This window comes from Oncorhynchus tshawytscha, linkage group LG31 (assembly GCF_018296145.1).
Source record: "Oncorhynchus tshawytscha isolate Ot180627B linkage group LG31, Otsh_v2.0, whole genome shotgun sequence".
Taxonomy (NCBI): Eukaryota; Metazoa; Chordata; class Actinopteri; order Salmoniformes; family Salmonidae; genus Oncorhynchus; species Oncorhynchus tshawytscha.
The window spans coordinates 15805513-15823669 of NC_056459.1; the positions used below are offsets into that span (position 1 = coordinate 15805513).

General features: G+C 44.9%; 1 protein-coding gene across 8 annotated transcripts in view; it reads right to left on the reverse strand.

Moving 5' to 3' along the window:
• The window catches only part of LOC112229315 (receptor-type tyrosine-protein phosphatase U-like), a 283382-nt gene that overhangs the window by 34833 nt on the left and 230392 nt on the right, over positions 1 to 18157 (reverse strand). For 2 of the 8 annotated variants that reach the window (XM_042310046.1, XM_042310048.1), the window contains exons 15-21: positions 14983 to 15121; positions 12570 to 12599; positions 11808 to 11968; positions 10449 to 10636; positions 5309 to 5381; positions 5004 to 5080; positions 2669 to 2686 (exon numbers count right to left, since the gene is read on the reverse strand). In XM_042310046.1, the coding sequence (XP_042165980.1) occupies positions 2669 to 2686; positions 5004 to 5080; positions 5309 to 5381; positions 10449 to 10636; positions 11808 to 11968; positions 12570 to 12599; positions 14983 to 15121 (686 nt within the window). The remainder of the gene's footprint in view (positions 1 to 2668; positions 2687 to 5003; positions 5081 to 5308; positions 5382 to 10448; positions 10637 to 11807; positions 11969 to 12569; positions 12600 to 14982; positions 15122 to 18157) is intronic. The other 6 variants (XM_042310051.1, XM_042310049.1, XM_042310047.1 and 3 more) reach the window with 5 other exon arrangements.

Consider the following 18157-nt stretch of genomic DNA (forward strand, 5'->3'; position numbering starts at 1 on the left):
AGTAGGGCAGTGTGATGGTAATAGGGCAGTGTGATGGTAATAGGGCAGTGTGATGGTAGTAGGGCAGTGTGATGGTAGTAGGCAGTGTGATGGTAATAGGGCAGTGTGATGGTAATAGGGCAGTGTGATGGTAATAGGGCAGTGTGATGGTAATAGTGCTGTGTGATGTAATGATGGTAATAGGGCAGTGTGATGGTAAGTGTGATGGCATGGCAGTGTGATGGTAATAGGGCAGTGTGATGGTAGTAGCTCAGTGTGATGGTAGTAGAGCAGTGTGATGGTAATAGGGAGTGTGATGGTAATAGGGCAGTGTAATGATGTAATGTAATGATGGTAATAGGGCAGTGTGATGGTAATAGGGCAGTGTGATGATGTAATGTAATGATGGTAAAAGGGCAGTGTGATGGTAGTAGCGCAGTGTGATGGTAATAGGACAGTGTGATGGTAATAGGGCAGTGTGATGGTAATAGGGCAGTGTGATGGTAGTAGGGCAAGTGGGATGGTAGTAGCGCAGTGTGATGGTAATAGGACAGTGTGATGGTAATAGGGCAGTGTGATGGTAATAGGGCAGTGTGATGGTAGTAGCGCAGTTTGATGGTAATAGGATAGTGGGATGGTAATAGGGCAGTGTGATGGTAATAGGGCAGTGGGATGTAATAGGGCAGCGTGATTGTAGTAGCGCAGTGTGATGGTATTTTATTTTTTTATTTTTTTATTTCACCTTTATTTAACCAGGTAGGCCAGTTGAGAACAAGTTCTCATTTACAACTGCGACCTGGCCAAGATAAAGCAAAGCAGTGTAACACAAAGAACAACACCGAGTTACACATGGGATAAACAAGCGTACAGTCAATAACACAATAGATTAAAAAAAGAAAGTCTATATACAGTGTGTGCAAATGGCGTGAGGAGGTAAGGCAATAAATAGGCCATAGTAGCGAAGTAATTACAATTTAGCAAATTAACACTGGAGTGATAGATGAGCAGATGGTGATGTGCAAGAAGAAATACTGGTGTGGAAAACAGCAGAAAAGTAAATAAAAACAACATGGGGATGAGGTAGGTAGATTGGGTGGGCTATTTACAGATGGGCTATGTACAGCTGCAGCAATCGGTTATCTGCTCAGAAAGCTGATGTTTAAAGTTAGTAAGGTAAATATAAGTCTCCAGCTTCAGCGATTTTTGCAATTTGTTCCATTGGCAGCAGAGAACTGGAAGGAGAGTCGGCCAAAGTAGGTGTTGGCTTTGGGGATGACCAGTGAGATAAACCTGCTGGACTGCGTGCTACAGGTGGATGTTGTTATCGTGACCAGTGAGCTGAGATAAGGCGGAGCGTTACCTAGCAAAGACTTATAGATGACCTGGAGCCAGTGGGTCTGGCGACGAATATGTAGCGAGGGCCAGCCAACTAGAGCATACAGGTCGCAGTGGTGGTATAGGAAGCTATTTTGTAAATGACACCGCCAAAGTCGAGGATCAGTAGGATAGTCAGTTTTACAAGGGTATGTTTGGCAGCGTGAGTGACGGAGGCTTTGTTGCGAAATAGGAAGCCGATTCTAGATTTAATTTTGGATTGGAGATGTTTAATATGAGTCTATTTGCAGTCTAGCCAGACAACTAGGTATTTGTAGTTGTCCACATATTCTAAGTCAGGACCGTCCAGAGTAGTGATGATAGTCGGGGGGGCGGGTGCAGGCAGCGAACGGTTGAAGAGCATGCATTTGGTGTTACTAGCGTTTAAGAGCAGTTGGTGGTCACGGAAGGAGTGTTGTATGGCATTGAAGCTTGTTTGGAGGTTAGTTAACACAGTGTCCAAAGAAGGGCAAGATGTATCCAGAATGGTGTCATCTGCGTAGAGCTGGATCAGGGAATCACACGCAGCAAGAGCAGGCAGTGTGATGGTAATAGGGCAGTGTGATGGTAATAGGGCAGTGGGATGGTAATAGGGCAGTGTGATGCTAGTAGGGCAATGTGATGGTAGTATGGCAGTGTGATGATACTAGGGCAATGTGGTGGTAATAGGGCAGTGTGATGGTAATAGGGCAGTGTGATGGTAATAGGGCAATGTGATGGTAGTAGGGCAATGTGATGGTAGTAGGGCAGTGTGATGGTAATAGGGCAGTGTAATGGTAATAGGGCAGTGTGATGGTAATAGGGCAATGTAATGGTAGTAGGGCAGTGTGATCATAATAGGGCAGTGTGATGGTAATAGGGCAGTGTGATGGTAATATGGTACCATTTAGGAAGCAACACTAGAGTCTGTTCTGCTCCCATTGGTTCCTTTGTGCCATTTTTGATGTCGGGCAGGTGTCATATGTAATATAAAGCTCTAACTGCTGGTTCTGTCTATTGGGACAGACTTGCCTGCAGTTAGACACGCTTTGTGTCATCTCTGCTGTGACGGTGGACAGACAAACCTAATACAAATCCCTAAATCTAGGTGAGTCTAGTCTGGCTGCAGATGAGAGAGAGTGTAGTGGTGTAGTGGAACAGGTTTGGCTAAATTAAACTCTGGGGAGCAGCTAGTGCCTGGGACTGGGAGGGTCAGAGACGGAGAGATTAGAAAGTAATGGAGCGATGGAAAGGTGGAAGGAAGTAAGGGGGTACGCAGAGGGCACAGGGTGACTGGGTGGATAGATAGGAAAGAAAGAGAAGTCGTAGTACTTACTTCCCTGTTTATCCGGATCTAAGAAGCCCCAAAGGTTGAGAAAAGATGGAAGGAGAAAGAGAAACAGAAGGAAGGAAGCAAAGAAAAAAATAGCTAATTATTATGATTAAAGAACAGGGGATAGGAGAGAACTTGGGAGGTTAGAGAGAGAGAGAGAGAGAGAGAGAGAGAGAGAGAGAGAGAGAGAGCGAGGGAGAGAGAGAGATAGAGAGAGAGAGATAGAGAGAGAGAGAGAGAGAGAGAGAGAGAGAGAGAGAGATTGTTTCACACTACCAGTGGAGGATCAATGTGTAAACCCTCACGCCTCACACTTGTTACCATAGCAAAGAGGTAGAAACCCAAGCTTTTTCTTCAACTTCCTGTTGTGCGGAGTGGTCACGGAACAGTAAGTGAACCAAACATGCTACACTTTTACTAGGATACAAGCCTCCTCAGAGACCCTCCTCAGAGACAACCCAAATCAGAGACAGGGTGCTGCTTTTCCAGTCTCCCCCCCCCATTCATCCCCTTCTCCTCCTCACATTAATAATTTAGTATGGCATCTGAGGGCGGGTTAGCCTAGCAGGAAGGCTAGTCAGGGGTCCTGCCACGACACGCAGGCAGCAGTGTAGACAGCCCTAACAATGATGCAGGTGTCCTCACAGGGCCACTTTCAAATAGAACAACGGAGTATGGAACCAGAGCCCTTAGACTCTCCATGAGCTCTAACACAAAAACCTTCCCCTTCACCTCAACCTGCCATTTTACCTTTTTATTTTCTATCAATTTTCCCTTTTCATTTTCATTTTCCTTTTCTATCCATTTTAGCTTCTCTTTTTTAGTTATTTCTTTCTCTTAAATCTTCTTTTGTTAAACAACACAATAGTGAAACAACTAATCAATGAGGGAGACGAACGCAGTAGAACGCTGTACGCTATTTCCTGCTCTGATTGGGCACTTCACTGAACAGGCTGTGTTCAACAAAGAGAAATAATTGCTAAAAGAGGTTTTTGAGACTGCCATCTTTACCTGACCTGCGTGCATATTCAGCAATGCCTCCGCATACACACACACCCACACACCCACACACACCCACACACCCACACACACACACACACACACACACACACACACACACACACACACACACACACACACACACACACACACACAATGCTTGGCCCTAGCTCAAGCACACAAACTGGATATTCCTCCAACACTAGCTACATTACTAGCTGTACAGCTTTGACACAGAGCTGGAAGAGACAGTATCTGGGATGAGGTATGAACTGGTACTGGGCTTGGTTTCCTGAATGAGAGTCACTGGAGCTGAACAGGTGAGATCCCGACTAACTGATCACCAGATGAACAGGATCAGGCTTTTGATATCATCAGACAGACAGAGAGACGCAGCTCGGAGTCGACTTGGGAGAGCTTTTGGACGAGTCGTCAGCTGTCACAGAGGACAAAGTAACTCCTAGCTTATTGGATCTTATAGGATCTTATGGAATCTTATGGTGTTGCTGACACGATATCTATCTCAATTCCCATGTCCATTCCGGTACCCCCAGCGATAAAGAGACAGGACAATGCCAGGACAATCCTCTTTAAATGGATATCCTCGCTGTCACATTCTTAGACACAATGTACTGGCCCGCCAACTGAGGCCAGCCAAAGAGAGGGTTTTTGGGAGAGACTACCTGTAAACACACAGTAGAGTAGGAGTCTCTCACTTCTCCTGCACTGGGCCATACACACAACACAACTCCCCCAGGTAGATACAGATACAGGACAATACACTGATCAGATTCTAGATGTCACATCCTCACACACTTTGGACTGGAGTTCCTATAGACTGGACATCCTTAGATACTGTACAGTAGCCTGCCAGCTTTGGCCATCCTACAAAATGCTGCTGGGATAGACTACATTACCCAAGAGTCTCTCCTTCCTGTGGCCAGCCTTCAGACATCTGCTGAGAGAGACTACATTAACCCCTCCTTTAGCACTTCTCTAGCACTGGGCCAGACACACAGCTCTCACAGGAGGGATCGGGAATTAACAATACAAAGTTAGCATTACAATAGGCATGAGACTCATCTCTGCAGCAGTTGTCACACAATTATCATATTGCAATAGAGTAAAGCCAACTTTCGTGCACATGCATAGACGCTGTGGGGATGCTCACAAGTGCAGCCTCTTACATCGTAAGTCACTGCAATATCTTTGGTTCCCACAGCTGATCGTACAGCTGAGTCTCAGTTTAAGGAGCAACTGTGGGCAGAGACAGTACAGACTGGATTTGGGGGGCAGGAGAGAGGGAGAGAGAGCAGGAGAGGCAGAGAGGGTAACTTACGTCTATGTAGTTGGCATTGACATAGTCAGAGTTGGGGTCTGCTAGGAGGGAGTGCAGCTTGACTCGATGACGATCATCTACAAGGGAGAGGGACATTTATGTCAGCTTTATTTAACCAGGAAGTCAGGTTCAACAAAACAAAGCTTTTTTTAAAGTAATGGTTGTTAATAGCAACTGACTTAAGGACAGGTTATAATTAATACACTAATTGTAAACACATTTAAGCTCCAGTAGCTTTCCTGTAAATGGTCTTCCATACATGGCATACCGCTCCATTCTAGAGCGAGGGTCTGAACAGTACTTACGCCCCAGCAAACTGTCATGTCTCCCTTTAGTCTTGTCCTTCTTCTTGGTGACATCCCATCCATCAAAGAAGCTCTGAGAAGAGATGGAACAAGTGGTCACAAAGACAGTGAGATATCGTTAGCATACAGGCCTGTGTCATCACCAGATTTAAACAACACAGTGAAATACTTAGCTTGGTTACTGGAGTGTTAAATACTGCAAGAGCACAAGGGACACACAGAGGAGAGGAGAGGAGAGGAGAGGAGAGGAGAGGAGAGGAGAGGAGAGGAGAGGAGAGGAGAGGAGAGGAGAGGAGAGGAGAGGAGAGGAGAGGAGAGGAGAGGAGAGGAGAGAGGAGAGGAGAGAGGAGATGAGAGGAGGAGATGAGAGGAGGAGAGGAGGTAAATAGGCGAGCTCGAGTCCCTCTCATTCCATACGCATGGAGAGTAGGCCTGCCTGCGATCCAAGTGCTTTATAATACCTTGGAATCAAAGCGCTACATTTGTGATAGATGTTTATGGCACAATATACACAATCTGGCAGAACAGCGAGATACAATCTATTGAATCTAAATCAACTTTATGAGAGAGAGAGAGTAGAGACTAGAGAGTAGGGAGAGAGCGAGAGAGAGAATGAGTGACTGAGTGAGCGTGACAGACGTGTTTGCGAAGGAACACAGGGATTTCCACAACACATGGAGTAGCCAAACTCTATTTTGGTGTCCAATGGTACATTTGACTGCTGTATTGTAATTTCAAATAGCAGCTGCTTTTTTTTCTCACACTTTTACAGTGTTAGTTTCAACAGCTGTTGTACAATACGATATAAAACAAAAGAACATTTTCATTTTGACTGCACTGGGCTTTTAAAGAACCCTGTAAGTGTCTGTCGCCTTCCATGGGCTTCAAGCTTCCTTTTAACCGGTGCGTCAATCTAAGTACAGTAACATAATACAAAAATCCCCATCAAAATCCATCCGTTGAATCTAGAGATATCTGGGTTTTTGCATTAGATGTGTCTCAATCTACCACATCCGCCATGAAAGTTGGCAGAGTTGGAGCGGTGTTTGTCAGACCACGAAACATCCCGAAAATCTGTCTTCTCACGAAAATGTCTGTAGCGTCTGAACGGTTGGACCTATGATTCTAAGCAGGCATATGGCAATATTTCAATATGGTCATACTATGGATCATTTAGCCATTTGGTTTTGAATTTTAGGACCCCTTTAGGTATTAAAAAATATATTTAAAAAATGATTTGAGAAAATGTTGAATTTGGCCTTTACTACCATAGCCCAGAGAAATGCATTGAATAACACGTTCATAAATGGCAAAAAAACAGTCAAGTGTATCATAAGAAACCAGGTTTTGAAGTGTTTGTCGTGTCTCAATCTACCGCATCCGCTGATATTGCACTTCTGCATCTGCCCATGAAAGATGGCCGAGTTGGAGAGATGTTTGTCAGACCTTGAGATATCCCGAAAATCGCTTTTCTCACAAAAACATCTGTAGCATCTGAACGGTTTGACCTGTGTAAAGGGGAGGCTCTCACGAACACGATGGTGACCTCTGTTTTTCTCTACGACCCCCACAAGTGTCAGTCTATGTGCCAACTTCTGTTTGTAGTCTCCGAACCATTTGGGATACAAACTAATGTGACATTACTGTGGAAAGTGGAGATTCTCATGAACAGATCTTCACAATTGTCAAAGGACTCTTCTGAATGTAACCAGTACCGGTTGAATGAATTTTTATAGAAGGTCGTTTTGTGCCTGCTCAAAAAAGGGGTTAAATACAGTATGTGTAAAACAAAACAATATATTTCCTGAGATTTCGTATATCTACTAGATATAGGACTAATATTTCAAAACCTTGTTTCTTATGATACATTTGACTGTCTTTTTTTACCATTTATGAATGTGTTATTTGTTGCGTTTCTCTGGGCTATAGTGGTAAGGCCAAATTCAAAATGTTGTCAAGTAATTTTTTTAATGTATTTTTTGATACCTTGAGGGGTCCTAAAATTCCAAATCAAATAGCTAAATGATCCACAGTATGATCCACAATGCCATATGTCAGCTTGTATCAAAAATACAAACAAGATCTTTAGTTTACTTGTACGGATGTGAGACCATGGACATACAGTACCAGTCAACAAATTCAAGGGTTTTTCTTTATTTGGACTATTTTCTACATTGTAGAATAATATTGAAGACATCAATACTATCAAATAACATATATGGAATCATGTAGTAACCAAAAAAGTGTTAAACAAATCAAAATATATTTCATATTTGAATTCTGAATTAGGCACCCTTCGACTTGATGACAACTTTGCACACCCTTGGCATTCTCTCAACCAGCTTCACAATGAATGCTTTTCCAATAGTCTTGAAGGAGTTCCCACATATGCTGAGCACTTCTTGGCTGCTTTTCCTTCACTCTGCGGTCCAACTCATCCCAAACCATCTCAATTGGGATGAGGTCGGGTGATTATGGAGGCCAGGTCATCTGATGCAGCACTCCATCACTCTCCTTGGTGAAATATTTTTGATTTGGTTACTACATGATTCACTTTTTTGGTTACTACATGATTCCATATGTGTTATTTCATAATGTTGATGTCTTCACTATTATTCTACAATGTAGAAAATTGTAAAAAATAAAAAATAAAAAAACGTCTACTAGCTCGAACAGAATTTCTACTGGGCTTGACATGTGAAGGCATCAACTCAAGTACTGCTCGAGAAGTTGTTACTCACAGGAGCTTGGAATGAACAGCCAATCATATTGATGAAATACAAAGAGCATAACATTTCCGCATGTAGTCTTCAATTGTAGACTGCAACAGAGCACTGGAATTCAAAAACGTGCTGAAAATCGGGCCAGATCCACTGGCCCAAAACTTGTTTTTACCGGTCCCAGGCCAGCGTTAATGTCAGACCCTGCACACAAAATGTAAAAAATGAATGAGCCAGAAAACAATAGGCTAAGTGGATTTCAACTCATCATTACCACATTATACGGGACGTGCAAAGTCATGCTCTCTCCTGCAGTGTAAAGACATTTGACTGCAACAACAGTGCACGCAACACACATACACCCAGGTTCCAAGATGCAGGACAGCAGTATTTCCCGGGCCTAACTCCCTTTGTAACTGACAGGCGCTTGTCCTATCAATTATTATTTATTTTTTTACCTTTATTTAACTAGGCAAGTCAGTTAAGAACAAATTCTTATTTTGAATGACAGCCTAGGAACAGTGGGCTAACTGCCTGTTCAGGAGCAGAACAACAGATTTGCACCTCGTCAGCTCGGGGGTTTGAACTTGCAACCTTCCGGTTACTAGTCCAACGCTCTAACCACTACCCTGCCGCCTCAATAGATCACTAAAAGATGCATATCGTTCATTCTAGTGGGCGAGGGCTATGCAGACTTTTTTTTGGCTAGCGAATTGAAAAGTACCATCGATAATTTAAGTGGAAAAAGTATTAGGCTGAAAATGAGTCTAATCAGGTGTATGGCCGACAGCCGGCACTAGTGGAAAACCCTTTACAATGACGGCGGTAGCGTCCATGTTGTGGCACGTTCACGCGTTCCAATGCTAAGTCAGGCTTATCTCCTGGCTGCTTTACCGGGCACATCCAGGCGCTCCAAACCTGGCACACTAAGACCCTCATCAGCTCCGGCCCAATCGCAGCGTGGGGCGGCCGTCCACCTACAGCGCAGGGACAGGGGCAGCATGCTGATCAGAGGATTACACCTGCACCGCGCTCCTACACAGGTAATACCATGCCTAATCCTGTTTAGAGAAGACATGATGCCTCTCTCATTCTTCTTTTCTCTCCTTCCCTCTTTCCTTTTCACTTTTCTTCTCACTCTCCTTACAGCAGAGCGTGACTAACATTGAACCAGCCCATAGACAGACTTTTTTGCACGCCTATATCATGCATCAGGGTCTCAGCTGCTGATTGTCAGAAGGAAATTCTCTTTGTTTCAATCAATGTTCTTTATCTCCCCTGAAGCACAGAGGAATGATGTCTGAAGCCCCGTTGAAATGATGTCAACTGGTTCTAATCCAGTGATGAATATAAATCATTGTTGTAATCTGGTTTGTAATGACATCCTTTCAACCAGTTTTGCCTACTGGGCAGAAGCCCCGAGGAGGATTGGATCTAACCTGACAGTCTAACCAGTTGGTTGTAATCTGGTTATGGCTATCTGACTTCAGCCTTGTTCTATCTTAGCCAGTCTTGATGCCCTGTAGTGCCATTTATAAACTCCCACAGTCCTTTGCGGCATGCCTGATCAATGGCCGCCTCAGCAGCCCAGTGGGAAATAAGGGTTATGAAGTCCTACAGCCATTCTCACACTGATACATATATCACACGCACACACAAACACACACACACCAGTCTCCCACTGATCTTTCCTTCATCTCCTTTATTTCTCCAGGCGACAGACTGGACTAAGGGAGCAAGACGGGAGGAGAGGGAAAGCGAGTGAAAAAGCAACCATGGTATTGATTTCAGAAGGGGGAATTTGTTGGGCCCTCGGGGGGTTACTGAATCGAAAAGCACATCTGGAATCCTGGAGGTTTGGATTCAGGTAAAAATAAAAGCTAAATGTTACTGGGTGAATAGAGGGATTTTGAAGTAAATCACAAAGAGAACAATAAAAAAAATTTGAAAGCCATTTAATTAATATACTCTTGGTAAAAATACAAATAGATCTGAAAGAGATATGAGAAGAATGAAATAGCTTTACATTGAGAGATGGTATAAAACAGCCACTATAGGTTTATATTGAATGCTGCTTATTAAAATAAGCCTCCAGCAGCAGCCTACTGAACACACAAGCCATTGGACTCAGAGATGAGAAATGATATTAAAATGCCTTCTGTCTCCAAAATTACATCATTGAATCCCAAAGGATGCTACAACATCTTCATTCTTTACTCTCTCTCTCTCTCTCTCCCCCTTCCCAGACCCCTCCATCCCTCCCTCCCTCTCACTTCATACTCCTGTTTGAATCCGTATCCCTCCATCTCTCTCCCCCTTCCCAGACCCCTCCATCCCTCCCTCCCTCCTCTCACCTCATACTCCTGTTTTAATCCGTATCCCTCCCTCTCTCTCTCCCTCTCTCTCTCTCTCTCTCTCACCTCATACTCCTGTTTGAAGCCGTATCCCTCCCCAGTCTTCATCTGGTTGATGTGTTGGAGGAGGTCTGCCACCCTGACCGCGGGGTGAAGTTGACCCGTGTGGTACGGAGAGCTCTTCCTACGACAGTGGCGTCGAGGGGAACCACCCAACAGGCTGCTGGACTCGTTCACTGAACTCCTCTGTTCGTCTAGAGGAGACATACACATGCATTAACACGGCACGCACGCAAGACACACAAACACACAGATGGATACCCAGACATATACACAAAGACGGACGCAAATGTACATACACACGTGTTAACCATTACACAAAATAACATATGTTATATAAGTGCCAGTATATGCTATTCTATTCAAGTGTGGGCCTCAGTGAATGACTGAAGGTCAACCTCCAACTGCTCAACACAACACTAAACTGACACTCTGCTCAGCCCGTCAGGCAGCTCAAGGAAAAGCATGTATCTCTATGGAGACATATTGTATGTATGTATTGACTGGCACAAGAGAATATTTCAATCGTAAGAAAAGAGACAGACCGAGAGAGAGAGAGAGAGAAAACAAGGAGGACGGATATTCACAGAGAAGTAAACACAGCTAGAAAGTCTGAGAAACTGAAGATGGTACTTTATCTTAGCAGTGTGTGTATACAGGGCACAGAGGGAACAGGCTGTAGCCTAGAGAGTGTACTTGACAGTGTGTATATACTAGGTGGCATAGAGTCTACACACTAGTGTACTTGACAGTGTGTGTATAGAGGGCCTAGCTAGTGTACGTGTAGCAGGGTATATTCTGTGGAGCAGGGAGAAGAGCACCTGTCTCTGCACAGCTGGAACATTGTATTTACCCCTCCTTCAGCTCTCTCTCTCTATGCCTCTGTGTCTCCCTTTCCCTCTCTCTCTCTCTCTCTCTCGCTCTATGCCTCTCTCTCTCTCTCTCTCTTTCTCTCTCTCTATGCCTCTCTCTCTCTCTCTCTCTCTCTCTCTCTCTCTCTCTCTCTCTCTCTCTCTCTCTCTCTCTCTCTTTCTCTCTCTCTCTCTATGCCTCTCTCTCTCTTTCTCTCTTTCTCTCTTTCTCTCTCTCTCTCTCTCTCTCTCTCTCTCTGTCTGTCTGTCTGTCTGTCTGTCTGTCTGTCTGTCTGTCTGTCTCTGTCTGTCTCTGTCTGTCTGTCTGTCTCTGTCTGTCTGTATGTCTGTCTGTCTGTCTCTCTGTCTGTCTGTCTGTCTGTCTGTCTGTCTGTCTGTCTGTCTGTCTGTCTGTCTGTCTGTCTGTCTGTGTAGGAGGCACAGGGTTAGCCTACAGACTAATATACTATCAGCTGTACTCTCTCTCAGGGCTCATGGTGTTCTTGGTTCTTACTCCGTGTGTTGCAGGCATGGGCGTCCATGAAGGAGTTAGCGGTGCGCTCGTCCTGCTGCAAGGTGCTCTGCTCTGTCATGCTGCAGTCCAAAGAACCTAGCTTCCTGGTCTTCTCCTGACGGTACGACATGGCTGCCTTGTTCAGCGCTACATTCTTCCTGCTGCGGAGAGAGGAGGAAAGAGGAGGAGAGAGGGGAAGAGGAGGAGAGAGGAGGAGAGAGGAGGAGAGGAGAAGAGAGGGGAGAGGAGGAAGAGGAGGAGAGAGGAGGAGAGAGAAGAGAGGAGAGAGAGAGAGGAGGAGAGGAGGAGAGAGGGAGAGGAGGAGAGAGGGGAGAGAGAGGAGGAGAGAGGAGGGGAGAGAATATAAAAAGGAGGGAAAAATAAGAGAGAGATCGAAATAAGGAGACAGCAAGGAGATGGGGAAACGAGTGGAGGGGGAGTTGAGGTCAAGGACAGGGAAATGAGTAGGAGGGGGGTTGAGGTCAAGGAGATGAGATTGGAAGGAAGGAAAAACATAAGGGATTGAGTCGAGGAGAGGGAGATAAAGGAAGATTTTGTGATAGTAGCAGGAGGCCCATAGAGAGCGAGAGTGTGAGAGAGAGGGAGAGAGAGAGAGGAGAGACATGAGAGGTATATAGGGGATGAGGTGGAGGAGATGCTTATCTCCTATGAGTGTCATCTTCCAGGGCTACAGAGGGAAAGCAGGTGAAGATCGCGCCAGAATGAAAGGGTGGAGGGAGAGACTAGGGAGGAGTCACTTACGGGTAGTAAGAGTAAGAATAGAAGTCCCTTCTGATTAGCATGGAGAAAGGAGGAGAGGATAGATGAGGAGAGAGAGAGAGAAGAGAAAGAAAACAGAGGTGAAAGGATGAGCCATGGTTAGTGAGGTGGCCTTCCACAAGGCAAAATAAAAATGTCCATTATTAAATGTTGAAATGTACAGGTAATTGCCAAAATAATGGAAACGCTTGAGTGAAATGGAAAAATGGAAATGCTTCAGGGATATAAAGTATATTGAAAGAAGGTGCTTCCACACAGGTATGATTCCTGAGTGAATTAAACAATTAACTTCCCAGAATGCTTGGGGTCATGTTTAAAAATGCTGGGCAGGGCCATTATTTTGGCTAACATGACTAATTCCCCAGCTATAGGTTGACAATGCCCCCATCCACAGAGCACAAGTGGTCAATGAATGGTTTGATGAGCATGAAAATGATGTAAACATGCCATGGCCGTCTCAGTCAACAGATCTCAAACCAATTGAACACAAAGACAGATTCTGGAGTGACGCCTGAGACCGCGTTTTCCACAAGCATCAACAAAACACCAAATGATGGAATTTGTCATGGAAGAATGGTGTCACATCCCTCCAATAGAGTTCCAGTTGCTTGTAGAATCTATGCCAAGGTGCATTGAAGCTGCTCTGACTCGTGGTGGCCCAACGGCCTATAAGATGTTTATGTTGGTGTTTCCTTTATTTTGGCAGTTAACTGTATATGAATGGTGGAAAGGCAAGCGACCATGGAGTAGCAGATAACATGTAGTACAACTGTGTAGTGTGATGCCAGGGCAACAACCTCTCCCTCAATGTGAGCAAGACAAAGGAGCTGATCGTGGACTACAGGAAAAGGTAGGCCGAATATACCCCCATTAACATTGACAAGGCTGTAGTGGAGCGGGTCGAGAGTTTCAAGGTTCAAACTCATCACCAAAGAACTATCATGGTCCAAACACACCAAGACAGTCGTGAAGAGGGCACGACAACACCTTTTGCCCCTCAGGAGACTGAAAAGATTTGGCATGGGTCCCTAGATCCTCAAAAAGATCTAGAGCTGCACCATCGAGAGCATTCTGACTGGTTGCATCACAGCCTGGTATGGCAACGGCTCGGCATCTGACCGTAAGGCTCTACAAAGGGTACTGCGTACAGCTCAGTACATCACCGGGGCCAAGCTTCCTGCCATCCAGGACCTATATACTAGGTGGTGTCAGAGGGCAGCCCCAAAAATTGTCAGAGACTCCAGTCACTAGAGTCATAGAGTGTTTTCTCTGCTACCGCACGGCAAGCGGTTCCGGAGCGCCAAGTCTAGGACCAAAAGGCTCCTTAACAGCTTCTACCCCTAAGCCATAATACTGCTGAACAATTAATCCAATGGCCACTGGACTATTTACATTGTTGATTAAGGGCTTGTAAGTAAGCATTTCACGGTAAAGTCTACACTTGTTGTATTCAGCTCATGTGACAAATAAAGTTTGATTTAATTTGACATTGACTGGTTTCCTAGCTAAATAGATTGATTAATATGCCAGGGAGCACAGGTACACATACAGCTGTCAACCAAGGTACAGTTAGCTCCACGTTCTACTGGTGGTTGGTTGGCTGGTTGCCATTGTGTTTACATAATCAACCATTTTCGGTCACTATGACTCTTCTCCTTGTGACGTCCAACCCTGCTTCTCTGATGTGCATCCCAGCTCCACTCCCTTCATCATGCAAAAACCTGAGGTGGTAATTCTATCGGAAAGGCAACAACCTTCCTCTCCAATGAATGGCTCAACCACAGGCACTGTGTTCACTGTGCACTGCACACCAACCCAGATGCTGCTATTATATCTGCTTTGACTTGAAAGAGCAATGGGATATCGTGGCCCTTGATGAAATACTGCACACTGAGTGTTGCTCTGCTAATATAACGGTAGAGGAAAAGGTTAGAGGAGGAATAAAGGAGGAGAGGAGAGTACAGTACTGCCAAACAGTATTTCCTGGTGGAACTTGGCCAATGATGCTGGAGTGTATAGAGTTTCTGGGATAGGTGTGCTGCAGCCAAAAAAATAAATAATTATACCGGAAAAAGCTTGGCAACTATAACTGCACCATGTTTCACGAATAATACCGTGCCATGTGTGCAGTTTTGGAAGTAATATACTCCCCATTACCTGCCTAACTCCTAATTGAATGGAGTTGGACTAAGCCTGCCAAGAGGTGATAGAGAAATTCCTTCCCTAATAGGATGCATTTAGTCACAGGCAGCTCTCTGGACGACCTCATGATCAGAATCACCGTTATACACACACACACACACACACACACACACACACACACACACACACACACACACACACACACACACACACACAACCTTCCACTCACCCATACCCCTACCCCTCCACTTACCCCTTCTTGACGACGATGACGATGGCCCCCAGCAGCAGAATAAGGACCACCAGTCCCCCAGCACAGGCCCCCAAGATCAGACCCATGTCCTCTGCATGTTGGGACACCTCCAGGGTCCTCTTATGGTCCTTACAGGCACCTACAGGGGATAGACAACACTGTGTTAGCCTGCTGAACTAAAGCCAGCTGAACAGACCCCTTTTATGGTCCTTACAGGCAGCTACAGGGGAGAGACAACACTGTGTTAGCCTGCTGAACTAAAGCCAGCTGAACAGACCCCTTTTATGGTCCTTACAGGCAGCTACAGGGGAGAGACAACACTGTGTTAGCCTGCTGAACTAAAGCCAGCTGAACAGACCCCTTTTATGGTCCTTATACAGGCAGCTACAAAGGAGAGACAAGTTAGAGTGATAGTCTTCTGTATACCACAAGACTGTATTAGGGAGGGAGGAACGGGGGTGGGGGATATGGAGGGAGGGAGGGAGGGAGGGAGGGAGGGAGGGGGAGGGAGGGAGGGAGGGAGGGAGGGAGGGGAGGGAGGGAGGGAGGGAGGGAGGGAGGGAGGGAGGGAGGGAGATGAAGAGATAATGCATGGTAGTGAAGTGCAGCTCTGCCTTTGTCCCTGACTATGTTCCATAATAGGTAACAGGCTTGGATAAGGAGGAAGATTTTAAGCCGCTAACTAACCAGCGACAGTTGGTGCAGCCAGGGTGGAAAGCTGGACAGACTTGGCCTACATGTGTTTAGAAAACACACCAATTACCTCAGCTAATAGCTAGCTGGAAGTTCATTGAGTCAACCATTTTCTATGCACATACTGTGGGGCAAAAAAGTATTTAGTCAGACACCAATTGTGCAAGTTCTCCCACTTAAAAAGATGAGAGAGGCCTGTAATTTTCATCATAGGTACACTTCAACTATGACAGACAAAACAAGAAAAAAAAATCCAGAAAATCACATTGTAGGATTTTTTCTGAATTTATTTGCAAATGATGGTGGAAAATAAGTATTTGGTCACCTACAAAAAAGCAAGATTTCTGGCTCTCACAGACCTGTAACTTCTTCTTCTTTAAGAGGCTCCTCTGTCCTCCACTCGTTACCTGTATTAATGGCACCTGTTTGAACTTGTTATCGGTATAAAAGACACCTGTCCACAACCTCAAACAGTCACACTCCAAACTCCACTATGTCCAAGACGAAAGAGCTGTCAAAGGACACCAGAAACAAAATTGTAGACCTGCACCAGGCTGGGAAGACTGAATCTGCAATAGGTAAGCAGCTTGGTTTGAAGAAATCAACTGTGGGAGCAATTATTAGGAAATGGAAGACATACAAGACCACTGATAATCTCCCTCGATCTGGGGCTCCACGCAAGATCTCCCCCTGTGGGGTCAAAATGATCACAAGAATGGTGAACAAAAATCCCAGAACCACACGGGGGGACCTAGTGAATAACCTGCAGAGAGCTGGGACCAAAGTAACAAAGCCTACCATCAGTAACACACTACGCCGCCAGGGACTCAAATCCTGCAGTGCCAGACGTGTCCCCCTGCTTTAGCCAGTACATGTCCAGGCCCGTCTGAAGTTTGCTAGAGAGCATTTGGATGATCCAGAAGAAGATTGGGAGAATGTCATATGGTCAGATGAAACCTTTTTGGTAAAAACTCAACTTGTCGTGTTTGGAGGACAAAGAATTCTGAGTTGCATCCAAAGAACACCATACCTACTGTGTAGCATGGGGGTGGAAACATCATGCTTTGGGGCTGTTTTCCTGCAAAGGGACTAGGACAACTGATCCGTGTAAGGAAAGAATGAATGTTGCCATGTATCGTGAGATTTTGAGTGAAAACCTCCTTCCATCAGCAAGGGCATTGAAGATGAAACGTGGCTGGGTCTTTCAGCATGACAATGATCCCAAACACACCGCCCGGGCAACGAAGGAGTGGCTTCGTAAGAAGCATTTCAAGGTCCTGGAGTGGCCTAGCCAGTCTCCAGGTCTCAACCCCATAGAAAATCTTTGGAGGGAGTTGAAAGTCTGTGTTGCCCAGCAACAGCCCCAAAACATCACTGCTTTAGAGGAGATCTGCATGGAGGAATGGGCCAAAATACCAGCAACAGTGTGTGAAAACCTTGTGAAGACTTACAGAAAACGTTTGAACTCTGTCATTGCCAACAAAGGGCATATAACAAAGTATTGAGATAAACTTTTGTTATTGACCAAATACTTATTTTCCACCATAATTTGCAAATAAATTAATAAAAAATCCTACAATGTGATTTTCTGGATTTTTAAAAATCATTTTGTCTGTCATAGTTGAAGTGTACCTATGATTAAAATTACAGGCCTCTCTCATCTTTTTAAGTGGGAGAACTTGCACAATTGGTGGCTGACTAAATACTTTTTTGCCCCACTATGTCATAGTCTCACAGTGGTCTCACAGTGTTCACAGTGTGTCTCTACATTTCCATCAGAGCTATAACAGCATGACATCTCTCTCATGGTGAATTTAGAGCTTCCGTGGTGTAATTTTCCAGAAATGTTTATTGACCGACTAGAGACAGAATTGGTTGAGAATTATAATCCTGTACACCTGCGAGCACACGCTTAATTAAAAGTCTTCTCTCTGATGGGTAAACAAAAAGGAAAGTGAATGAAATGTTCTATCACTGGAGGCACGAAGCCAAAACCAATTATCTACCTATTTTCACCATCCGTCCTTCTATCCTTTCAGCTGGATGTGGTCCTTTCTCCGTCAGCTCACTTACCATTTAAAACATCTCTCTTTTGCCATCTCTCTGTCGTTTGCCATCTCTCTCTCTCACTCTCTCTCTCTGTTTTGCTCACTCTCTCTCAATCCCTTTCTACCAGTTAGCTACAGCACAACCAATTTGAATAGCATCCATGTTTTCTTCTCTCCCTCCCACTAAGGCATAATATTTTGTCGGCATGGTGGGTAATTTTGCCTGAGCCTTAGAAGCCTGTTCAGGAAAACAGAGTATGGCCTGCTGAAATCTGGATTGCAGATGATTGTAGCTCTGCTAGCTAGCTGGCTCTCTCTCCAGCCTCCAAGTCCCCTTTTCTAATGTGTGTGTGAATCACTGTGTTCTTATTGACTCCTGCGGTAGGAAGCACGTTGCCATGCAAAGGTTTACACCACTTAAACTTTCTGCATGG